Genomic DNA, 26,907 nt, shown 5'->3' with positions numbered 1-26,907 from the left:
GACTGACATTAATGAGATTAAACTATTATTGCTATTTCCGACCTCACCTCTTTTTCAAATCCCCATCTTACTCCACCTCTATTTAATTTGATATCTCTAATTAACTTTCAACAGTTCTATTATGCCTTTGTTCCCTGTTCATTTTAATTAGTTTTTTTTCTATCTGGAATTAAAACAGTCAACAATTGAAGGAAGATGTGATGCCTCATCTTTAAGATAATTCAGATGCACAGTAGGCATCACATCTTCCTTCAATTGTTGACTGTTTTAATTCCAGATAGAAAAAAAACTAATGACTGATGACTCCGGAGAGAGAGAGAGAGAGAGAGAGAGAGAGAGAGAGAGAGAGAGAGAGAGAGAGAGAGAGAGGTCTGATTCTGAACTTAAATAGACCAAGAGGACTTACTAAAATAATGTCTCAAAAAGAGACAAAGTCCATTACAACTATGAAATTGTGGAAAACGACATGCAGTCGTTAGACTCATCTGAATCTGCTAGCATGTATGTTGGGAATCAAACTGTAATCCCAATGACTCACATGTTGTGTTACCAGATCTGCAGCAACTTTTGACAGTTTAGCTTTGGAGTGATGCTGCCACTGTAGCCTTTGATGCTCCTGAATGGTTACAGTATCCTTATACCACATTTGCTGTTAGGAATGGCTTCAGTCTTCAATAGACTTTTATATGGAGCTCTCTTTTGCCAGTTTCTGAAATCGGAGAACGGACTGTACTGCACTGTTTCCCAAACTCAGTCCTCAGACCCCAATGGGAACACATCTTGATTTTATGCCCTAACACTACACAGCTGATTAAAATAATCAACTAATCATCAGGCTTTGATAATTTGAATCAGCTGTGTAGTGTTAGGACAAAAAACATTTCACAATGAAGGGCTCTTTTTTATTTACTTAATTGAACCTTTATTTAACTAGGCAAGTCAGTTTAAGAAAAAGTTATTATTTACAATGACAGCCTACCACGGCCAAACACGGACGACGCTGGGCCAATTGTGTGCCGCCCTATGGGACTCCCAATCACGGTCAGTTGTGATACAGCCTGGAACCAAACCAGGGTCTGTAGTCATGCCGCTAGCACTGAGATGAAGTGCCTTTTTTTTTTTTTTTTTTTTAGACCGCTGTGCCACTCAGGGGCCCTTAACATCACTGACAATAATTAACGATCACAGATGTTCAGAGTCCTTGTTAATGAACCAGTGCTTCTTCCTATTACACACTGTACTATTCAAACCCACTTTGTTAGTGATGAACAACATATTGTAGTGCTGGACGGTGTGTTGTAACATAGACATAGAATGCTTCTAGTTCTGTGGCTGTCACAAGGTTTGTCCACTACATAATCCGACACACTGTAGAGGGAGTGCTTGAACAACACATTCAGAATATTCCCACTATGTGAGGTTTCACCTCCAACCTACTAGGAATGGCTATTGTTGATGTTTGGATGTGGACCGGTGATAAATACAGAACAGTATAATATTTATTCAACTATTCTTTCTGCCGTTATTTCCTTTTTGAAGTAATGATGAAAAGCCCTGCTTCTGTTGTCTATGGAGGGAAAACAAAACATCTAAAACCAACGACTTGCTGCAGACTAGGGGAAGCTAATCTAGCTTAAGCCCAGGTCGGGAGTAAGATCCTGGATTATGTGAAATGTGAGGTACCCTTGATCCTGTCTCTCTCTATCCCCCTCACCCCTCTCACCTCCCCCACCCCTGACCATCACTGTGATCTGTGAGCGAGGGCGATGCCATCAAGTGGGGCCGGCAACCTCCCAAAGCCCTGGGATGAACAGGAGTTGTGTCAGCACAGAGCAAGGAGCTCCGCAAGGCTCCGCAAGGCTGTAGACAGATCAATCAGATTAAGACGCGTAGAATGATGCGCGTACACAGAGGGATACACAGACACACACGCATGCTAAACAGATACACACTCGCACACACATGGATACACAAGCTCATGCACGTGTAAGAGCAGGACATGTTTGTAATAAGTAACATACTGGTAAAACTAGTTAACACTGCCTTTGAATATGAAAATGGGCATAATACATTTACATGTATAATATTTACATATTGTCACCCTTACACTATAAGTAGACACGTGCACAACCACACACACACACACACACACACACACACACACACACACACACACACACACACACACACACACACACACACACACACACACACACACACACACACACACACACACACAGACACATAAACACACAGACACATACAGTACACACACAGTCCTATTTTTCTGCCATGAAAGGACATTTTTACTGAAGCTAAGTTTATTTCTGAAGCATGGGTTAGATGTATTTCCGAGGCAGCAGTGTAGGACACATGAGGGATGTTTCACTGTTTTCACACCACCATACACACCCCTGAGATGGAACTCCACCTGGGATGTTTCACTGTTTTCACACCACCATACACACCCCTGAGATGGAACTCCACCTGGGATGTTTCACTGTTTTCACACCTCCATACACACCCCTGAGATGGAACTCCACCTGGGATGTTTCACTGTTTTCACACCACCATACACACCCCTGAGATGGAACTCCACCTGGGATGTTTCACTGTTTTCACACCTCCATACACACCCCTGAGATGGAACTCCACCTGGGATGTTTCACTGTTTTCACACCTCCATACACACCCCTGAGATGGAACTCCACCTGGGATGTTTCACTGTTTTCACACCACCATACACACCCCTGAGATGGAACTCCACCTGGGATGTTTCACTGTTTTCACACCACCATACACACCCCTGAGATGGAACTCCACCTGGGATGTTTCACTGTTTTCACACCACCATACACACCCCTGAGATGGAACTCCACCTGGGATGTTTCACTGTTTTCACACCACCATACACACCCCTGAGATGGAACTCCACCTGGGATGTTTCACTGTTTTCACACCTCCATACACACCCCTGAGATGGAACTCCACCTGGGATGTTTCACTGTTTTCACACCTCCATACACACCCCTGAGATGGAACTCCACCTGGGATGTTTCACTGTTTTCACACCACCATACACACCCCTGAGATGGAACTCCACCTGGGATGTTTCACTGTTTTCACACCACCATACACACCCCTGAGATGGAACTCCACCTGGGATGTTTCACTGTTTTCACACCACCATACACACCCCTGAGATGGAACTCCACCTGGGATGTTTCATCATACACCGTATCTTATTACCTGTGCTGTTTGGGAGGATAGTGCAGAAAATACATTGATAGGCCTATTTCAGTCTAGCTGATGGCCATTAATGGGGAGAAATTAGTGGGGCGCCTGATGTGGACTGATGCTCAAGACTAAGTGATTATGGGATGGAAGTAAATAATTACAGATCTGGACCATCGTCTCTGAACCTGTAGATCCATCATCAGCATTTCTAGCAACTAATGTACGCTTTAACACACACACACACGCACGCACGCACGCACGCACGCACGCACGCACACACACACACACACGATTGGAATATAACATCTCTGATGAGAAGCTGAAAAGAGTACAGAAACATGAGTTGAACATATGGTGGCATATGGTGTACAAACACAACCGTCAAACCATTAAGTTAACACTTCCTGAGAATCATTTCCTGATAACTATCCACACAAAGGCATTAAATTCATCTCTGGGTTTCAGGCCAGCGCAGTTGATATTACTGAGCGTCTGTGGATTGAAAACATCTATGATAAGTTTCTGGTCTATACATATGAGATGAGTAATGTAGGGTATGTAAACATAAAAGTGGCATAGTTTAAAGTGGCTAGTGATACATGTATTACATAAAGATGGCAAGATGCAGTAGATGATATAGAGTACAGTGTATACATATGAGATGAGTAATGTAGGGTATGTAAACATTATATTAAGTGGCATTGTTTAAAGTGGCTAGTGATACATTTTTTTTACATCATTTTCCATCAATTTTCATTATTAAAGTGAGCTGGAGTTGAGTCAGTATGTTGGCAGCAGCCACTCAATGTTAGTGGTGGCTGTTTAACAGTCTGGTGGCCTTGAGATAGAAGCTCTTTTTCAGTCTCTCGGTCCCTGCTTTGATGCACCTGTACTGACCTCGCCTTCTGGATGATAGCGGAGTGAACAGGTAGTGGCTCGGGTGGTTGTTGTCCTTGATGATCTTTATGGCCTTCGTGTGACATCGGGTGGTGTAGGTGTCCTGGAGGGCAGGTAGTTTGCCCCTGGTGATGCGTTGTGCAGACCTCACTACCCTCTGGAGAGCCTTCCGGTTGAGGGCAGAGCAGTTATCGTACCAGGCGGTGATACAGCCTGACAGGATGCTCTTGATTGTGCATCTGTCGAAGTTTGTGAGTGCTTTTGGTGACAAGCCGAATTTCTTCAGCCTCCTGAAGTTGAAGAGGTGCTGCTGCTCCTTCTGCACAACGCTGTCTGTGTGGGTGGACCAATAAAGTTTGTCTGTGATGTGTACGCCAAGGAACTTAAAACTTACTACCCTCTCCATTACTGTTCCGTCAATGTGGACAGGGGGGTGCTCCCTCTGCTGTTTCCTGAAGTCCACAATCATCTCATTTGTTTTGTTGACGTTGAGTGTGAGGCTATTTTCCTGACACCACCGAGGGCCCTCACCTCTTCCCTGTAGGCCGTCTCGTCGTTGTTGGCAATCAAGCCTACCACTGTAGTGTTGTCCGCAAACTTGATGATTGAGTTGCAGGCGTGCATGGCCACACAGACGTGGGTGAACAGGGAGTACAGGAGAGGGCTCAGAATGTACCCTTGTGGGGCCCCAGTTTTGAGGATCAGCGGGGTTGAGATGTTGTTACCTACACTCACCACCTGGGGGCGGCCCATCAGGAAGTCCAGTACCCAGTTGCACAGGGTGGGGTCGATACCCAGGGTCTCGAGCTTGATGACGAGTTTGGAGGGTACTATGGTGTTAAATGCTGAGCTGTAGTCGATGAACAGCATTCTCACATAGGTATTCCTCTTGTCCAGATGGGTTAGGGCAGTGTGCAGTGTGGTTGCGATTGCGTCGTCTGTGGACCTATTGGGGCGGTAGGCAAATTGGAGTGGGTCTAGGGTGTCAGGTAGGGTGGAGGTGATATGGTCCTTGACTAGTCTCTCAAAGCCGTAGTCGTTTAGCTCAGTTACCTTAGCTTTCTTCGGAACAGGAACAATGGTGGCCCTCTTGAAGCATGTGGGAACAGCAGACTGGGATAAGGGTTGATTGAATATGTCTGTAAACACACCAGCCAGCTGGTCTGCGCATGCTCTGAGGACGCGGCTGGGGATGCCGTACTGGCCTGCAGCCTTGCGAGGGTTAACACGTTTAAATGTTTTACTCACGTCGGCTGCAGTGAAGGAGAATCCCCATGTTTTGGTAGCGGGCCGTGTCAGTGGCACTGTATTGTCTTCAAAGTTATCAAAGAAGTTATTTAGTCTGTCTGGGAGCAAGACATCCTGGTCTTGGTTTTCTTTTTGTAATCCGTGATTGACTGTAGACCCTGCCACATAGCTCTTGTGTCCGTTGAATTGCAACTCTACTTTGTCTCTATACTGATGCTTAGCTTGTTTGATTGCCTAGCGGAGGGAATAGCTACACTGTTTGTATTCGTTCATGTTTCTGGTCACCTTGCCTTGGTTAAAAGCAGTAGTTCGCGCTTTCAATTTCGCGCGAATGCTGCCATCAATCAACGGTTTCTGGTTTGGGAATGTTTTAATCGTTGCTGTGGGTATGACATCGCCGATGCACTTTCTAATGAACTCGCTCACCGAATCAGCGTATTCGTCAATGTTGTTGTTGGACGCAATGCAGAACATATCCCAATCCACATGATCAAAGCAGTCTTGAAGCGAGGAATCAGATTGGTCGGACCAGCGTTGAACAGACCTGAGCGCGGGAGCTTCTTGTTTTAGTTTCTGTCTGTGGGCTAGAAGCAACAAAATGGAGTCGTGGTCGGCGACGTTGTTTTGGTTCGCCAGCTGGGTTCCGATCCATTGTCCTGGGTGGAAGGCAAAACACAGGATCGTCTTTGGGAAAGTCACATTCCTGGTCGTAATGATGGTGAGTTGACGTTGCTCTTATGTTCAGTAGTTCCTCCCGACTGTATGTAATGAAACCTAAGATGACCTGGGGTACCAATGTAAGAAACAACACGTAAAAAAAAAAAATACTGCATAGTTTCCTTGGAACGCGAAGCGAGGCGGCCATCTCTGTCGGCGCTGGAAGTACAATCCACAGAGGTGTGAAGCCATTTCCTGCAGTCAAATGATCTAGTGGCCTCACGGGTGGAATGTTATTCCTCTTTTTTATCATTTCATAATTAATAAACATATTTACATCCGGTGTTTCTATGTCAAACAGTTTTGTTATATTTCAGTCTTCTGCGATGTACAGTATATAAAGTGTAATATTGGGATGCAATCTCAAAATTGACCCTGATTTAGCCCACTGTAGTAAAACGGTTAAAGTGCCAGGTGTGTGTGGACAGACCACAGCAGCTGCCAGCCGGCCTCTCCACAGCAGCTCGCTGAGCCCTTCAGAGCCTGCAGAGGGATTGGGATCGAGAAATCAATAAAGCCCTATCAGCCAAGCCAGCCAGACGAGCCCAGTGACATTTGGTCTGTGGCCTCCTTCGCCTGTGTTTCTGTGCCTGATATAATCGTCTTTAGAGCTCAGTCTACACTCTTAGAGAAAAGGGTTCTCCAAAGGACAACCCTTTTTGGTTCCAGGTAGAACCATTTTAGTTTTCATGTAGAAACCTCCGTAGAAAGGGTTCTAGATCGAACCCAAAAGGGTTTTACCTGGAACCAAAAAGTGTTCTTCAAAGGGTTCTCCTGTGGCGACAGTCGAATAACCATTTAAGGTTCTAGATAGCAATTTTCTTTTCTAAGAGTGTAGTCTACTAACTTCCCGTCTGACATTCTCCTGACTCCCCATCTATTTTCTCAATTTCTCCTCTATACCTCTCTCTGTTCCACTTCTCCATACCTCGCTCTGTTCCACTTATCTATACCTCTGTCTGTTCCACTTCTCTATACCTTTGTCTGTTCTACTTCTCTATACCTCTCTCTATTCCATTTCTCTATACCTCTCTCTGTTCCACTTCTCTATACCTCTGTCTGTTCCACTTCTCTATACCTCTGTCTCTTCCACTTCTCTATACCTCTGTCTGTTCCACTTCTCTATACCTTTGTCTGTTCTACTTCTCTATACCTCTGTCTGTTCCACTTCTCTATACCCCTGTCTGTTCTACTTCTCTATACCTCTCTATGTTCCACTTCTCTATACCTCTCTCTGTTCCACTTCTCTATACCTTTGTCTGTTCTACTTCTCTATACCTCTCTCTATTCCATTTCTCTATACCTCTCTCTGTTCCACTTCTCTATACCTCTGTCTGTTCCACTTCTCTATACCTCTGTCTGTTCCACTTCTCTATACCTCTGTCTCTTCCACTTCTCTATACCTTTGTCTGTTCCACTTCTCTATACCTCGCTCTGTTCTACTTCTCTATACCTCTGTCTGTTCCACTTGTCTATACCTCTCTCTATTCCACTTCTCTATACCTCTCTATGTTCCACTTCTCTATACCTCTCTCTGTTCCACTTCCCTATACCTCTCTCTATTCCACTTCTCTATACCTCTGTCTGTTCCACTTCACTATACCTTGCTCTGTTCCACTTCTCTATACCTCTCTGTTCCACTTCTCTATACCTCTGTCTGTTCCACTTCTCTATACCTCTGTCTGTTCCACTTCTCTATACCTCTGTCTGTTCCACTTCTCTATACCTCTGTCTCTTCCACTTCTCTATACCTCTGTATGTTCCACTTCTCTATACCTCTGTCTGTTCCACTTCTCTATACCTCTATCTGTTCCACTTCTCTATACCTCTCTCTGTTCCACTTCTCTATACCTCTGTCTGTTCTACTTCTCTATACCTCTCTATACCTCTCTCTATACCTCTCTCTGTTCCACTGCTCTATACCTCTGTCTCTTCCACTTCTATATACCTCTGTCTGTTCCACTTCTCTATACCTCTGTCTGTTCCACTTCTCTATACCTCTCTATGTTCCACTTCTCTATACCTCTCTCTGTTCCACTTCTCTATACCTCTGTCTGTTCCACTTCTCTATACCTCTGTCTGTTCCACTTCTCTATAACTCTGTCTGTTCCACTTCTCTATACCTCTATCTGTTCCACTTCTCTATACCTCTGTCTGTTCCACTTCTCTATACCTCTGTCTGTTCCCCTTCTCTATACCTCTAGAGGTCTGTTCCACTTCTCTATACCTCTATCTGTTCCACTTCTCTATACCTCTGTCTGTTCCACTTCTCTATACCTATGTCTGTTCCACTTCTCTATACCTCTGTCTGTTCCACTTCTCTATACCTCTGTCTGTTCCAATGTCTCAGCGTCTTTGAACCTTCTTCACACTCTTTCACCTGTCTTTTATGTCTGCCTCTTAATTTACCCTTTTAAACTGCCCTTCATTGAATACAAAGTCATAGTTTTGTGCTACTCTGTATTGTCTGTTTGGTTTTCATGTTTACACTCTTGGTTATATTTAGGCTCTAACATTAACTAGTGTTTGTGCCCTTATTTATGATTAATAAATGAAAGGTATTCTGTGTCGGGTAAATAGAGAGCGGCAGCAGCTTATAAACAGAGCAAGAAGTTAGCGTAACACTTTATTTTGATAGTCCATATATAGATGCTCTACGGACAATCTACAGACATTTCAACTAACTAGCTACTAATCCTAACCTTAACCATTATCCTAACCCTAAACTTAACCCTATCCCTAACTCTAACTCTAATCGTAACCCTTACTTTTAACTTACCCTAACCCTAACCTTAACCCTTACCCTAACCCTTATTCTTAGCTTAACCTAACCCTAACCTTAACCCTTACCCTAACCCTTATTCTTAAACTAACCCTAACCCTAACCTTAACCCTTACCCTAACCCTTATTCTTAACCTAACCCTAACCCTAACTCTAACCTTAACCCTTAACCTAACCTTTATTCTTAACTTACACTAACTCTAACCTTAACCCTTACCCTAACCCTTATTCTTAACCTAACCCTAACCTTAACCCTTAACCTAACCCTTATTCTTAACCTAACCCTAACCTTAACCCTTAACCTAACCCTAACCTTAACCTAACCCTAACCTTAACCCTTAACCTAACCCTAACCTTACCCTTAACCTAACCTTAACCCTAAACCTAACCCTTATTCTTAACCTAACCCTAACCTTAACCCTTAACCTAACCTTAACCCTTAACCTTAACCTTAACCCTTAACCTAACCCTAACCTTAACCCTTAACCTAACCCTTATTCTTAACCTAACCCTAACCTTAACCCTTAACCTAACCTTAACCCTTAACCTTAACCTAACCCTAACCTTAACCCTTAACCTAACCCTTATTCTTAACCTAACCCTAACCTTAACCCTTAACCTAACCCTAACCTTAACCCTTAACCTAACCCTAACCTTATCCCTTAACCTAACCCTTATTCTTAACCTAACCCTAACCTTAACCCTTAACCTAACCTTAACCCTTAACCTTAACCTTAACCCTTAACCTAACCCTAACCTTAACCCTTAACCTAACCCTTATTCTTAACCTAACCCTAACCTTAACCCTTAACCTTAACCTTAACCCTTAACCTAACCCTAACCTTAACCCTTAACCTAACCCTAACCTTAACCCTTAACCTAACCCTAACCTTAACCCTTAACCTAACCCTTATTCTTAACCTAACCCTAACCTTAACCCTTAACCTAACCCTAACCTTAGCAAGAAGTTGCTTATCAGCAGATGTGTTGATAGTATGACCAGCTGTAGTCTGAGTATTGTGCCCTGGAGTTGCCTTGTAAGTTGTTTTACAAAAGTATTTAGGATCTTTGAACTTTTGATACTTTCTAAAGTGAATAATATTTCTGTCAATTTTAGACATGTAGTGCCATATTCAGCTTTCTGTTTTATATCCACTTTCATCTTCCATGGAAAAGCCCAGGATATTGGATAACCTATCACGACGAAGGCAGTCATGCAGTTAATGGGTCATTTGCAACACTTAATTGAGAAAAATAGTTTTAGTTAAAATTCATATTGAACGTAATTATCCTTTAACGTTACTTCATAATTCTCTCAAACCACGGCCAGAGGGAGTATTTTTCTGTCTTTCGAGGTCAGATATAAAAACAGAACATTAGCATTTAATATAATTGGAAGAATTGTTTTCAGGATACTGTATGTGACACAGGTTAAGATGAGCCTTGTCCTTGAGGCAGAACTGGGCGATATCCATTAGATGGGCCAGCTCCAAAGTCAAAATGGACTATAATGTAAATTCATGAAAACAAAAATGTGCTTTTTGGTCTTAATTTAAGGTTAGGGTTAGGCATTAGGGTAAGCAGTGTGGTTAGGGTAGGTTTAACATCAAATTTTATGACTTTGCTGCTGTGTCAGCTACTGACCACTCTGCAGAGCTGCCTCCAGAACAAGATTCATGATGAAAAACTCTAACCTGCGTATGTGACCTGGCTGCAATCCTAATTCCAAGTCAAGTCAACTTTATTGAGTTAATTCCAAATCCTCACATCTGAGAGGTCATAGAGGGTTATAGGTTGGGCTAGTTTCAGTCTCAGCTCAAATCTTAGCTCTATGAATTTATATGTCCATTGGGGTCGATAGGCACAATGTCACAGACATGATAACTTATCTTATACACTGCAGTCTCTCACCCAAGCTCTGACCTCTTCTCTATTGATATTAAAAATAAATGTCACAAACACTTTGCCTGACTGTGTCACACAGAGGGAGAAGAGGTTTGACGCCATGTCTCTTAATGTGATTATGTTCATCTGATTTACACCAAATAGAATGATCTGGGAAATCATTGCAGAAACCAAAGCCTCCTTTTGGAACCCACAATGTCCACATTGTATTTGCAAATGCCATTTCCTAAGCCTAAGGAGATGTGACTAGCAGTAAAGAAACGACGAAGACTGTAGATTGGGGCTCAGTTATTACTCTGTTACTGGAAGTCCCGCATCACTAGAGAAGTGGCACTTCCTCTCTAATTAGAACGGTTTGGCAGGCCAGGCAGTCTCCCTCCCTCTAAGTGTCCCTCAGTGTTTCAAGGCAGATAACTCAGCCATATCTCTTCTTTTGTGGTTTGGAAAGTTTTCTTTAATTGCTGTTTAAATGTTAATCAGGCTTAGTATGTAGCCTCAGGTACAAATAGAGGTGTTTTATCGACTAAATACAGAGCATGTCCCTCTGCCTCCAGAGTATACTGACATACTGTTTTTACAGATAGATGTTGTTGAAGATCCCCTTTCATTACAGAGACCTGATGCATCTGAAGGGAGCAAAATGAAAGATTGTTATTTCATAAAAGGATTAATAAAGCAAATGTCAATCCATCAAACACTCAGGGGAGGACGTACACATTCCTCTGGTAAATATCAAGCACTCAGGGGAGGACATACACATTCCTCTGGTAAATATCAAGCACTCAGGGGAGGACGCACACATTCCTCTGGTAAATATCAAGCACTCAGGGGAGGATGTACACATTCCTCTGGTAAATATCAAGGACTCAGGGGAGGACGTGATTTTGACTTGTAATTATGAAAAAGAGGATAGCAGACAACAATGAACAATGATAGATCGTAGTGACAATGTTCACCCAAAAAAGTATTGGATTATTATGAGGGACAATTTCTGGATTCTGCCTAAGCCCGCTGGAGCTTAGATAGGAGGGACTAATAAATATACAAAGGTAAGACTGAAAGCAGGGACTAGAGATGTGAGGCCCTGTCGCCGCTGGTCAGTCAGCATGTTCTCACTGCCATTGGCACAAAGGCTTGGTTGAACTTGTAAGTGCCCATGTAGAACGATTGAGCTGCAGCTCAGACAGGATTATCAAATGACACTTCAGCTTCCCAAGCTAGTCACAACTGAAGCTTACACGGGCCACGAGAGTAGAGAGGGAAGGCTTACTGTAGGCATGCCGAACTTTAAACACCAGAACCTAGACACCAGAACTTTTCTCATTGTTTTTGTTGTGGCCTGTTCTGCAAAGGTAGACTTTAGGGGAGAGAATGGGGAAGGGACGGGGGGAGGAGGGAAAAGAAAAACAACCAGTGGTTCCGGACGGTGCTGAGCATTTCATATTTGGTGCTTAGAGAATACAAACAATCCAGTAATCGTCCCTGACCTTGACACCGACAACAAGGTCATTGAGGAGCCGGGGTATTTGCATTCCCACAAATGATTTGCGGATACATGCAGAACAATTAGCAAACTGGATTATCAGGCATCGTGTTGTGTAACCCCCCACCCCCACAAGACACACACATACGCACACACACACACCTCTCTGTGACTGTGCCTGTACTCCTTCCTCTCTCTCTTTCTCTCTCTCTCTCTCTCTGTGTCTGTCTGTGTCTGTCTCTCTGTGTCTGTCTGTGTCTGTCCATGACTGTTTCTCTGTGCCTGTCCATGTCTGTCTGTCCGTGTCTGTCTGTCTGTGTCTGTCTGTGTCTGTCTCTCTGTGTCTGTCCGTGTCTGTCTGTCCGTGTCTGTCCGTGTCTGTCTGTCTGTGTCTGTCCGTGTCTGTTTCTCTGTGTCTGTCTGTGTCTGTCTGTGTCTGTCTCTCTGTGTCTGTCCGTGTCTGTCTGTCTGTGTCTGTCCGTGTCTGTTTCTCTGTGTCTGTCCGTGTCTGTCTGTCTGTGTCTGTCCGTGTCTGTCTCTCTGTGTCTGTCCGTGTCTGTCTGTCTGTGTCTGTCCGTGTCTGTCTGTCTGTGTCTGTCTGTGTCTGTCTGTCTGTGTCTGTCTGTGTCTGTCTGTCTGTGTCTGTCTGTCTCTGTCTGTGTCTGTCTGTGTCTGTCTGTGTCTGTCTGTCTGTGTCTGTCTGTGTCTGTCTGTCTGTGTCTGTCTGTGTCTGTCTGTCTGTGTCTGTCTGTGTCTGTCTCTCTGTGTCTGTCCGTGTCTGTCTGTCTGTGTCTGTCTGTCTGTCTGTGTCTGTCTGTGTCTGTCTGTCTGTGTGTGCACGTGTCCATCCTCTGGAGTTTCCTTTATGTAATTAAATGACTTTCATCCTCTAACAATGGAACCACACCTTTGTTATTAAATATTCTAGGGGTTTAGATACGATTATACTCAAGGCAGATTTAATTTGTGTTTTCAACAGTTTTATTATAATAGTAGGGATAGAGGTCTTGAGTTGAGCTACAATGGTTTCATAAAAGGGAATTAAAAGATGACCCTCTAGAGCATCAAACAATGATGTATTATGCTGAATAATTCTGAATGAAATATTATGCTGAGTGATGCCAATCAGATACCCAATATAGTACATTCCTGGACAATAATTCCCCACCTGCCCATGATGCTTCATCGCTGAGGTTGAGATCCCCTGCCTCTCCTCCAAGAAAGGTAGCTTAGCCGCTAACCCCAGTCCAGCATGCCTGTCTCGCCGCAGCCTAGCCGCTAAGCCCAGCCCAGCATCCTTCTCGCGCCGCAGCCTAGCCGCTAACCCCAGCCCAGCATTCCTTTCTCGCTGCAGCCTAGCTGCTAATCCCAGCTCTATCTCCCCTCTCTCTCCTCCCAGCCTAGCTCATAACACCAACCCAGCTCTTTCCCAAACCAGGCTTCATAAATCCCAGCTCAGATCCCAACAGGAGAGCGATCCCTCCCAGGCCCCAGGGCCCGGGAAGATCAATCCAAGGTGGAGTGACTGCAAGCCTCAGCAGCTTTTGCCCTGCTTTAAGTGCAAATAGATTCAATCAGCAGGGAGTGAGAGGGCCTCCATGGTGAGGGGTCCGGGACTGACAGGTGCTAGGAGGGATGTGTGAGGAGAAGTAAGGTGCAATGTGTGTATGTGTGTGTGTGTGTGGAATATATTGTTATTTTTTCAAAGGGAGGTGTTAATGAGTGCACCAGAATGGAAAATCACAACACTGTTATTTTCAGTGATTTTATTCACTTTATTTTGGCGCACACAACAGGTGTTCAAAGTGATTAATGTTCTGTCCTCCAACACAACCTGTCCAACCATCCTTCCTATTTTTCATACTGGGTTTTCTTAGTATGATAGGATGCTGTTCAGTACATGTTGTTTTTCAGAGTCTACTGGCAGTCTACCAGCTTAAACCCTGGCTTTCTTCCTGTCTATTCCAGTCTCTGTCAGTGTTTCTTCCCACCTAAATCCTGGCTTCCCTCTCTCTCTCTCTCTCTCTCTGTTTCTTCCAGTCCACTCTGGGTCAGACGGAGGACCCTGCAGGAGGACATACTGTGGGAGGGGCCGCCAGTGTGTGCTGCTGGAGGTGACGGGCCGGGCAGAGTGTGTGTGCCAGGAGAAGTGTCGGCCCACCTTTGTGCCGGTGTGCGGCTCCGACGGCAGGTTCTACGAGAACCACTGTGAGGTGTACCGCACCGCCTGCCTGCAGAAGAGACGGATCTACGTGGTGCACAGCAAGGACTGCTTCTTCAAAGGTAGAACCACATCACCACACAGTGATGTTGTTATTATTGAACATGTTGAAAATCCTGCCTTATTATCCACAATGCAGACCACCCACTCAGTCACTGCTTCGACCTCCTGCCATCAGGATGTAGCTACTGGTTGGTAAAAAGGACACTAATACAATATAACAGTAGCAGTGTTCTAATGTTAAACTCCTGTTTCACTGTCGATACTGGGACAGTGAAGGTTGTTTCTTGTTGTTACACATCACACTGAACAATGTAACAGCCAGTAGGCAGCACTACATCTATTATTTACTGACTGTTTCCCTGTTGATAATGTTTACTGCTTTTCATTGCTTGGTCTGGGACGGGGAAGGCTGTGTCTTGCTGTCTACCTGTGGTGAAAAATAATTTCCCCTTGAAGACCCGTGACCAGTATCCATTGAGTCCTTACTGTCTACAATAACGTATGCATGACTGGCTGAGGAGGCAATGCCCCTACTCGTCTCTACTCCTCTAAAGATAATTTCCCATTTTGACTGGGACAGTAAAACACAGTAATTATCGGCCTTATGCTTCTATCAATAGAAGCAAGTAGCGGAGTACAGTACATGGTTTACAATGGTGTCATGTGAAGCTGGGTCCAGGTAGTTAGAGAGGAGAAGTGAACATGCAGAAATGTTCTGTCATCTCACATTTGAGTGCCAGAGATCCCCGGCAGACACTGCCATGCATGCTTCATTCAAATTAGGCAGGTGTTCAATCGCTACATTACACTTGATTACCGTTTCAGTGCAAGCCAGCGACGGAAGAGGCTCACATAAGTAGTAATGCTTAAATGTCAGTGAAGACGCATTTGTTTACCTTCCTGTGCGAAGAGCGGTGGGGTGGAACATTATAGAGTCTGCTGAAAATGCAAGGATTAGGTACAGATGTAGGATATTCATTTGAAGCCAGTTTTCTACAGTAGAAAAATAATTCTACAGCAACATGAAATGTGAATCATTACGTGGATTGTAATGAATGGACATTTTTGTAGTTGTTGATGCACTTTTTTTGTGAGGGAAAATCAAGTCTTCATTTTCAAGATGGAAATTACAAACTTCAGAAGCCTTTTAAAACCTCAAATACACAACTAGTTTTACATTTGCTGCACTGCAAAAGGGTGATCAAATTTAAATCCTATATCTGTTATGTACTATAAATAGGATGGAGTCTAACTTTAATACAGCATTATGACATCAAATGGTATTTATAAGACTGTCACCACCATTATCAACCGTACAAAAGCACGCAGAAATAGACTAAAGTGTTGATTTATCTAAAACCGCAAAAGAATCAGTAGGAGATTGAAGGATTATTCTATCAAATGATGACTGAAAACCAGCTGTCCTCTAAGAACCATTTTAAATGGTTAAGTATTACAGACAAAATGAGTCAGGGTGAAGGGGATTGGCATAACAGTCCCTTATCTAGAGAAAACTGTACAAAACCCATGTTTTACCATCTCTTTCCTTATGGATGGCGACAAGGTGGAGGAGGACGTATAGGAAAGTACTTAAGGCTTCTCCCCCTCAACACCTTATTCCTCTGTTTCCCCCACACAGAAATACTCTTTCAACCCCTTTGTCAACCAATCATTTTGAAGCCAATAGGAAGAGATTGCAGCCTGCCATCCACTCAATAGTATTGATGTAAGCCTTTGTCTCTTGGCCAGTGGCCTGTGACAAGCTGGAGATATGATTGTGGGGTGCTCTAGAAATGCCTAAGGAATCCTGGCTCAGGCTTTTGTCGTATTTCGTGGTGACGTTACTTTAGTGTTTCAACAAGGAGTGTGGCTGATGGGAATACAATAGATCACCAGTCATCTCCTTTCCCTCCAAACACATTCAGGTGGCATACTGTACATCCTTGAACACACACGCAAACACAAATGTACATGCACAGCACACTCAGACACACAGATCACCCACACAATAACTGGTCAGCAAACTACCCCACAGTACAACTCCATTGCTTGATTGGAAGTTAATACAAACAAGAGAACAACTTTGTTTGCCCTTGTTTTTACTTCTGAACAACATCCCGGGTCAGGCCCATTTCCCAACCCCCTTTAATTAAAACAACGCTCGCTAAAACAATCCAAACAGAGCTAACAGAACTAACATGGCTGATTATTTGAATAGCTTTCATCTCCTGAATGATGGACCACAACAAAGCACAGCCTGTTCTGCTGCAGCCTGCAGCACAGCGGGAGGTCTGTGAAGCAGCCAGGCTGACCAACCGATTTCTTCTTCTCATTCAGCCAGCCCAATCCAACGCCCCCATCTTCCAACACAGACGGGGTGAAGTTACAACTCACCAGCAGGGTGTGTCCTAAATGGTCCCCTTCTCCCTACCCTTCTACCTACCCTACCTCCTACCCTACCTCCTACCCTTCCTCCTACCCTTCCCCCTACACTACCTCCTACCCTTCCTCCTACCCTTCCCCCTACACTACCTCCTACCCTTCTACCTACCCTACCTCCTACCCTCCTTCTACCCTATCTCCTACCCTTCCTCCTACCCTTCCCCCTACACTACCTCCTACCCTTCCTCCTACCCTTCCCCCTACACCACCTCCTACCCTTCTCCATACCCTTCACCCTACCCTTCACCCTACCCTACCTCCTACCCTTTCTCCTACCCTTCCTCCTACCCTACCTCCTACCCTTCCTCCTACTCTTCCCTCTACCCTACCTCCTACCCTTCCTCCTACCCTTCTCCATACCCTTCACCCTACCCTTCACCCTACCCTACCTCCTACCGTTCCTCCTACCCTTCACCCTACCCTACCTCCTACCCTTCCTCCTACCCTTCCCCCTACCCTACCTCCTACCATTCCTCCTATCCTTCACCCTACCCTACCTCCTACCCTTCCTCCTACCCTTCACCCTACCATACGTCCTACCCTTCCTCCTACCCTTCCCCCTACCCTACCTCCTACCCTACCTCCTACCCTTCACACTACCCTTCACCCTACCCTACCTCTTACCCTTCCTCCTACCCTTCCCCCTACCCTACCTCCTACCCTACCTCCTACCCTTCTCCCTACCCTTTTCCCCTACCCTTCTCCCACCCTTCTTCCTTCCCTTATGCCTACCCATCTGCCTACCCTTCTCCCACCCTTCTCCTAGCCTTCTTCCTACCCTTCTCCCACCCTTCTTCCTACCCTTCTCCCTACCCTTCCTCCTTCCCTTATGCCTACCCTTCTGCCTACCCTTCTCCCTACATTGACCACGGTCAAAAGTAGCGCACTAGGGAATAGGGTGTTTTTTGGGATGAGGCACCAGCCTGTAGATTGCGTTTAAAAATGACTCTCCCAGGGTCAGACCGAGTTCAGAAACAAGCAATTGAGGGGCCATTGCCGCTCCTCGCGATTCTTGATAATGATCAATCGGACACGTCACACGTCGGACAAATTATAGCAACAGCGATGGATGGAAGTTCACTTGTCCTCCTCTTCTGTTTTTCTTCTGTCAGTGTTTGACTGCTCTCTGGTCTCTTATCGGTCTGCTTGGTTTGATGTCTGGCTGTGGTTATTGCATTAGCTATCAAAACTGCTTTTCACTGTGCCCTGTGCCCACTTTCTTAAGTGTCTGTCTTATTGCTTGCTGATCTTTGATCCCTTGTGTCTAAAGCCATTAGCTCAGTTAAAAAAACACTTTGGTTTTGGAGGAGTAGATCAGTTTCAGGCACAGTTCACGCCCTGCAGACCTCAGCCAACCGCTTGCAGGGCCACCCGGGTTCACAGTGTGAAGCGGAGGTCTGAAATGCTCCCGACTCTGTACATAAGCCAGTAATGTACATGATGCTGAATACTGTGCAGTATATGGCTCATCATACCACTGCACTGTCATGCCATTTTATAGCTACATCAAATTGTTTTACTCTCATTATTCTAAGTATGAATTGCGTGTAAGTTATACACACAAACCGGACCTGTTCTGTCTGTAGTTTTCCTACTTCCAAGAATGTCATTGTTTTAATGTCATATTAAACAATGTTGAGCATTATTTTGTACTGAAACGGAATAGACTGAGTATACAAAACATGAAGTTACAAAACTTCATACAATTGAAGTTGGCTGGATGTCCTTTGGGGGGTGGACCAATCTCACTATACTCAGGAAACTGTGAAAAACCCAGCAGCGGTGTAGTTCTTGACACAAACCGGTGCGCCTGGGACCTACTACCAAACCCCGTTCAAAGGCACTTCAGTATTTTGTCTTGCCCATTCACCCTCTAAATGGCACACACACAATCCCTTTCTCAAGTGTCTCACGGCTTAACCATCCTTATTTAACCTGTTTATCAACAAGGGCTCATAGCGTTCACCTGAATTCACCTGGTCAGGCAACAGTATGTCATGGAACGAGCAGGTGTTCATAATGTTTTGTACACTCAGTTTACGTACTACGGTCCCTTACCTCCATTAGATGGCGCCCTGTATGAGGACAAACCCTCTATGGAGCACATCATGTCTGCATCCCAAATGGCACCCTACTTCAAATCAAATCAAATTGTATTTGTCCGATGTGCCAAATACAACAGGTGTAGTAGACCTTACAGTGAAATTCTTACTTACAAGCCCTAAACCAACAATGCTTTAAGAAGTCAAATTAAAAATAAAATAAAAAAGTTAAAAATAGAAAATAAAAGTAACAAATAATTAAACAGCAGCAGTAAAATAACAAGCGAGGCTACATACAGGGGATACAGGTACAGAGTCAATGTGCGGGGGAACCGGTTAGTCAAGGTAATTGAGGTAATATGTACAGTACATGTAGGTAGAGTTAAAGTGACTATGCATAGACTATAAACAGAGAGTAGCAGCAGCGTATAAGAAGGGTCTGGGTAGCCTTTTGATTAGCTGTTCAGGAGTCGTATGGCTTGGGGGTAGAAGCTGTTATGACCTAGACTTGGCGCTCCGTTACCACTTGCTGTGCGGTAGCAGAGAGAATAGTCTATGACTAGGGTAGCTGGAGTCTTTGACAATTTTTAGGGCTTTCCTCTGACACCGATAATTTCACCTATATTAACTATATTTCCTATATTTCTTTTGCTCAGAAAAAGTATTGCATTATGGACCTTGGTCAAAAGAGCCTCTTCACACTTACTAGACTTTTCGTAAAAATAAAGTTGGCAACACCTATTACTCAAATGTAAACTTGCGTACTTGCTACGTCTCGACCACTACCTACAGAGGTAGCGCATGACACCTGCCTGACAGTTGCAACCCTTGAAGCAGGGTAGTGTAAACAGAATTGTCTAGTTGAGCCAACAGCTCTACAGTAAAAATGGTAATAGCAGAGCAATGTTTTTGAAACAGTCGAAATGTATAGACATGTTCCTAATATTTGAGACTTGTTTTGTGTTTTTACCTGAAATTGCAGTAACAGCCTGATACATTCTGAAATTGTTGCAGTAACTGCCGGCTGCACTGAGCCAGGTAAAAGTATGGAAGCCCACCATCATCACCTAAAACATGTCCAATGATCATACACGTAGATGTGTTTCATTTGTAACATTGTGTGGTGATGGGTGGGAAATTGTTTTCTTGGGGCTAACTCTTTCGCCACACCGCTCCTCGGTCTCTCCTTCATATTTTGTAGTGGGAATAGGGCCTAAACTGTGCCACTTCTATTGTAAAGTTGTGCAGGGCACATATAACTCCCTGAGAAACTATCATTCCTTCTTCTTCTTATTCAGGGCTGTGCTGTTGAGTGTTTTGCCAGCCAGATGAGATGTGGCCATGCCCCAGTTCTCCCTTGATAGCACTTCATGTGTTACAGTTTTGTTATTAACAACCCTTCTAACAATCCCCATCCTTCTCAGTTCTCTCATGAACACCTCCCCCCACCCGTCCTCACGGTCACGTGCTCACCTATATTAAGTTTATTCCTCCCCACAGATTCATTATGTGAAAGTAGTATTTGCTGTGTGGAAATGGATGCCCTGTCCCGGATTGAAATGTCCCCAGCTCCTCCATTAGTCCATTGTATTATACATATCACTCGCACCTATGAAAATAGAAAGGTCTTCTGGTCGCTGTACATGCTGGTGAGCTGGTGAACATTCACAGACAGTTTGACTACAGAGCCATTACAGCCCAGCAGTCCCTGCCTGCCAACGCCCTGGTCCTAGCCCAGATCTTTTAACTTCCTCCACTGCGAATGCCGGTGCAGATGGAGAACAAAACACGCCCACGGTTACCGTTTAGACAAAATGGCCGTGCTGTGGCGTTGTAGTGTTGTGGCTCAGTAGGGACATGTTGGGACAGCTTTACTGTGCATGGTGCTTTTAAGGCTATCAGACCCTGCTTTTATGGACCATTGTGCCGTCTTCCTGTTTGTCACATCGTATACTAAAACCCCTCTCGGTGGCCATGAGGCAGTCAGCCAACATACTGTTCACACCAGACCCGGGCTGGATCCCAAATGACATTGTGTTTCCTTTATAGTGCACTACTTTTGACTAGAGCCCTATGGGCTACTGTTTATACACACTATATTTATATATATTTATTTACTGGATTTTTGATATAGCTCACTTAATAAATCTACTGCTGTACATGTCAGTCTTAGTTTAGCTTGTGTAAATTCCCCCGGTGTACACACAGTGCATTCAGAAAGTATTCAGACCCCTTGACTTTTTCCACATTTTGTTTGTCACGGCAGATTTCCTCCTTTTCCTCTGAAGAGGATCGGACCAATATGCAGCGTGATAGATGTCCATGTTTTAATAGGGGAAACTGAACATGAACACAAATACAAAATGAACTGGCAACGAAACAGTCCCGTGTGGCACAGACACAGGAAACAATCACCCACAAAATACCCAAAGAACATGGCTGCCTAAATATGGTTCCCAATCAGAGACAATGATAAGCACCTGCCTCTAATTGAGAACCAATCTAGGCAACCATAGACTTACATAAACACCTAGAAAGAAAACAGCCCCATAAACATACAAAACCCCTAGACAAGTCAAAACACATGCATCACCCATGTCACACCGTGTGACATTGTTACGTTACAGCCTTATTCTAAAGTTGATTAAAACGCTTTTTTTCTCATCAATCTACACACAATACCTCATAATGACAAAGCAAAAACATGTTTTTTATTTATTTTAGCAAATGTATAAAAAAATATAAAAAAATATCACATTTACATAAGTATTCATACCCTTTACTAAATACTTTGTTGAAGCACCTTTGGCAGACTTCGAGTCTATGACGCTACATGCTTGGAACCCCCTTTATTTTTTGTAGTTTCTTCCATTCTTCTCTGCAGATCCTCTCAAGCTCTGTCAGGTTGGATGGGGAGCGTCGCTGCACAGCTATTTTCAGGTCTCTCCAGAGGTGTTCGATCGGGTTAAAGTCCGGGCTCTGGCTGGGCCACTCAAGGACATTCAGAGACGTGTCCCGAAGCCACTCCTGTGTTGTCTTGGCTGTGTACCCCAGTCTGAGGTCCTGAGCGCTCTGGAGCAGGTTTTCATCAATGATCTCTCTGTACTTTGCTCCGTTCATTCCTCCCTTGATCCTGACTAGTCTCCCAGTCCCTGGCACTGAAAAACATCCCCACAGCATGATGCTGCCACCACCGTAGGGATGGTGCCAGGTTCCTCCGGACGTGACGTTTGGCATTCAGTCCAAATAGTTCAATCTTGGTTTAATCAGATGAGAGAATCTTGTTCCACATGGTCTGAGAGTCCATTAGGGGCCTTTTGGCAAAGTTCAAGTGGGCTGTCATGTGCCTTTTACTGAGGGGTGGCTTACGTCTGGCCACTCTACTATAAAGGCCTTATTGGTGGAGTGCTGCAGAGATGGAAACATCTCTAAGGGTCTGAATTCTTATGTAAGGTATTTCTGTTCTTTGATACATTTGCAAACATTCCTAAAAACCTGTTTTCGCTTTGTCATTATGGGGTACTTTGTGTAGATGGACGATATAATACATTTTAGAATAACGCTGTAACGTAACAAAATGTGTAAAAAGTAAAAGGGGTCTGAATACTTTCCGAAGGCACTGTATGTACAGCTTGCAGTTTGATACTGTTACAGTGCCATTTGGGTTGTTAATTGGATTCGTCACACTGTTCTTGATTTCTTTCCTTTCTTTTTTGTATTTTTCTTTACATATTAGCTGTTTGACATTTGACTGCATTGTTAAAAACTAAATTCAGCAAAAATAAATAAACGTCCTCTCACTGTCAACTGCATTTATTTTTTTGTGTAAATATTTGTATGAACATAAGATTCAACAACTGAGAAATTAACTGAACAAGTTCCACAGACATGTGACTAACATAAATTGAATAATGTGTCCCTGAACAAAGAGTGGGTCAAAAATCAAAAGTAACAGTCAGTATCTGGTGTGGCCACCAGCTGCATTAAGTACTGCAGTGCATCTCCTCCTCATGGACTGCACCAGATTTGCCAGTTCTTGCTGTGAGATGTTACCACACTCTTCCACCAAGGCACCTGCAAGTTCCCTGACATTTCTGGTGGGAATGGCCCTAGCCCTCACCCTCCGATCCAACCGGTCCCAGACGTGCTCAATGGGATTGAGATCCGGGCTTTCGCTGGCCATGGCAGAACACTGACATTCCTGTCTTGCAGTAAATCAGGCACAGAACGAGCAGTATGGCTGGTGGCATTGCCATGCTGGAGGGTCATGTCAGGATGAGCCTGCAGGAAGGCTACCACATGAGGGAGGAGGATGTCTTCCCTGTAACGCACAGCGTTGAGATTGCCTGCAATGACAACAAGCTCAGTCCGATGATGCTGTGACACACCGCCCCAGACCATGACGGACGCTCCACCTCCAAATCAGTCCCCCTCCAGAGTACAGGCCTCGGTGTAACACTCATTCCTTCGACGATAAACGCGAATCCGACCATCATCCCTGGTGAGACAAAAACCGCGACTCGTCAGAGAAGAGCACTTTTTGCCAGTCCTGTCTGGTCTAGCGATGGGTGGGTTTGTGTCCATAGGCGACATTGTTGCCGGTGATGTCTGGTGAGGACCTACCTTACAACAGGCCTACAAGCCCTCAGTCCAGCCTCTCTCAGCCTATTGTGGACAGTCTGAGCACTGATGGAGGGATTGTGCGTTCCTGGTGTAACTCGGGCAATTGTTGTTGCCATCCTGTACCTATCCCGCAGGTGTGATGTTCAGATGTACCGATCCTGGGCAGGTGTTGTTACACATGGTCTGCCACTGTGAGGACGATCAGCTGTCCGTCCTGTCTCCCTGTACCACTGTCTTTAGGCGTCTCACAGTACGGACATTGCAATTTATTTCCCTGGCCACATCTGCAGTCCTCATGCCTCCTTGCAGCATGCCTAAGGCACGTTCATGCAGATGAGCAGGGACCCTGGGCATCTTTCTTTTGGTGTTTTTCAGATGCAGTAGAAAGGCCTCTTTAGTGTCCTAAGTTTTCATAACAGTGACCTTAATTGCCTACCGTCTGTAAGCTGTTAGTGTCTTAACGACCGTTCCACCATTTTTTTTTTGCTGAGTTTAGTAACACAAGCATTTCAGTGCAACGCTAAAACACCTGCTAAATGATGTATGCAATCAATAAACTGGTGTATTCCCGACACAGGCTGCGACCGTTCCCCTCATGGCAAAATCCTGGAGCTTTCTCTCTCTCAGGGATGGGTTCATCCTTGTCTGTCAAGTATACATTTGCCCTCACAGTCATTGGGAGAAAAATAAATAATCCCCTTTAAAAAAATTGTGTGCTGTGTATTCATGGTTAAGATACTTTGACATGGTTGTCACAACACTGGTATCACTCGTCTGCTTCTCCTGTTCATTCAGGGCTCCTCTCCAGCATAATAGAACCATCTGGGTTTAGCTTCCAATTGCCTGTTGGCCTTCGTACGTCAAATATTTAATTGAAATTCGAGATATGTCTGGAAAATGTTGCTCTGAATTCAATGTCTTTCAGTTGAAGAGTAATAATGCCTTCCTATTTTTGCCAGCAGAGAAAAGACTTCTAATGTGTCAGAATCAGACATATTTAATTGAAAATAAATGTTTATTTTGCGATGTGAAAATATATTTTGTTCAAGCTATGTCTCTGTCACTGTCTCTCTCTCTCTGTCTGTCTCTGTCTCTCTCTGTCTTGCTGTCTCTCGCTGTCTCTCGCTGTCTCTCGCTGTCTCTCTCTGTCTCTCTCTGTCTGTCTCTCTCTCTCTCTCTCTCTGTGTTACTCTCTCTCTGTCTCTCTCTGTCTCTCTCTCTCTTGCTGTCTCTCGCTGTCTCTCATTGTCTCTCTCTGTCTCTCTCGGGTTCAAATTTGGGAAAATGCCACTCTCTAATTGTTTTATATTTTTGACATTTTGTCAGGAAATGCAGCTCCGTCTCAGGTTCTGCTGTTGTGCAGTGGTTGCACAGCCTTTCCTCTACAGCACATATGTCAGAGTCAAGGCCCGCGGGCCACATCCGGCCCGCAAGAAGGTTTTTTACGGCCCCTGGGATGATCTTGATTTATTATTAGAACCGGCCCGCAGCAAGCCGGCAGCCCGCAGATCTTTTACACGCACCAATACTACATTTCCCACAATGCAAAGGTGACGCACCGAGCAGTAGGCTGCTTCATTTCAATATTTATTGGCACAGCAGTCGTCAGCATCACAGTAAAATTAACTTTCAGATACCCATCAAAAATGGCAAAACGGAAGGTGGATACTGAGAACCGGGGGTTTCAAACAAGGTGGGAGTCGGAGTATATGTTCACGAAGGTAGCTGGAAAACCTGTGTGTCTTCTGTGTGGAGAAAGTGTGGCGGTACTGAAAGAGTATAATCTGAGACGACATTATGAAACGAAACACGCGGACAAAAACAAGAATATGGACATGGAACAAAGGCTACAAAAGGCAGAGGAATTAAAACAAGGCCAGGCTGCTGTCAAGGCCAGTTTTATTTTGGCAGAAGAGATCGCTAAATCAGCCCGGCCATTTACGGAGGGGGATTTCATCAAAAACTGCATGATTAAAGTTTGTGACGAAGTTTGCCCAGAAAAAAGGCAACTCTTTTTAAATGTGAGTCTGAGCAGAAACACCATTGCCGAGAGAGTAGACCAGTTGTCCATCAATCTAAAAGAGCAGCTTGTGAAAAAGGGAAAAGATTTTATTGCATATTCCTTGGCTGTGGATGAGAGCACCGACATTTCTGACATTGCCCAGTTGTCAATTTTCATCCGCGGAGTGGACTCCAACCTAAGCGTGACAGAGGAGTTTTTGGCTTTACGTCCTATGCATGGCACAACTACGGGGCATGATTTGTATGAAGAGGTGTCAAGATGTGTAAATGAGATGGAGCTGCCTTGGGAAAAACTCGTGGGTTTGACAACCGACGGAGCACCTGCGATGTGTGGACACAGGAGCGGACTGGTGGCGAAGATACGGGAAAAGATGCAAGAGGAAAACGCGACAGGTGAGCTGACAGCTTATCATTGTATCATACACCAGGAAGCGTTGTGCGGTAAAGCCTTGAAAATGGAGCATGTAATGAGCATCATCACGCGCACAGTTAACTTTATCAGAGCCAAAGGTTTGAATCACCGCCAGTTCAAGGCATTTCTGACGGAGTTAGAAACGGAGCATGGTGATTTGCCTTATCACACAGAGGTGCGATGGCTAAGCCAGGGAAAGGTGCTTCAAAGATGTTTCGAGCTTCGTGAGGAGATTTGTCTGTTCTTGGACAGCAAAGGGAAAGACACAACACAACTCCGAGACGAAATGTTTCTGTGTGAAATGGCTTTTCTGTGTGACATTACGAGTCATCTGAATGCAATAAACTTGCAGCTGCAGGGTCGGGATCGTGTCATCTCTGATATGTACAGTACAGTGAAGGCATTTAAAACCAAACTGACTCTGTGGGAGACGCAGATGCGGAAAGAAAATTTGAGCCACTTTCCCAGCTGCCAGACCATGAAAGAGAAGCTCTCTACCAGTGCGTTCCCGAGCACACAGTTGGCTGATAAAATAGGTATGCTTGCCGCTGACTTTCGACGCCGATTTGCTGACTTTGAAGCACAAAAAAGCAGGTTGGAACTGCTCGGTAACCCATTTGCTGTTGACGTGGAAAGCTCACCACCAAACCTCCAAATGGAGTTGATTGACCTCCAATGCAATGATGCACTGAGGGCAAAATATGCGGCAGTGGGTGCTGCGGAGTTCGCCCGTTTCCTCCCCGGCACAATGCCCCAGCTGCGCATCCAGGCTGCTCAAACGTTGTCTATGTTTGGCAGCACATACCTGTGTGAACAACTGTTTTCTTTGATGAACCTGAACAAAACATCACACAGAAGTCGACTTACTGCTGA

At 44.6% G+C, this 26,907-nt stretch overlaps 1 protein-coding gene across 2 annotated transcripts in view; it reads left to right on the top strand.

Annotated features, from left to right (window-relative positions):
• The window catches only part of LOC110533380 (follistatin-related protein 4), a 237,142-nt gene that overhangs the window by 97,168 nt on the left and 113,067 nt on the right, over nucleotides 1–26,907 (top strand). For both annotated transcript variants that reach the window (XM_021617518.2, XM_036989741.1), the window contains exon 4: nucleotides 14,310–14,552. In XM_021617518.2, coding sequence (XP_021473193.2) covers nucleotides 14,310–14,552 — 243 coding nt within the window. The remainder of the gene's footprint in view (nucleotides 1–14,309; nucleotides 14,553–26,907) is intronic.

The sequence above is a fragment of the Oncorhynchus mykiss genome, chromosome 10, assembly GCF_013265735.2.
Source record: "Oncorhynchus mykiss isolate Arlee chromosome 10, USDA_OmykA_1.1, whole genome shotgun sequence".
Taxonomy (NCBI): domain Eukaryota; kingdom Metazoa; phylum Chordata; class Actinopteri; order Salmoniformes; family Salmonidae; genus Oncorhynchus; species Oncorhynchus mykiss.
This window is presented reverse-complemented; position numbering and strand designations above follow the sequence as displayed.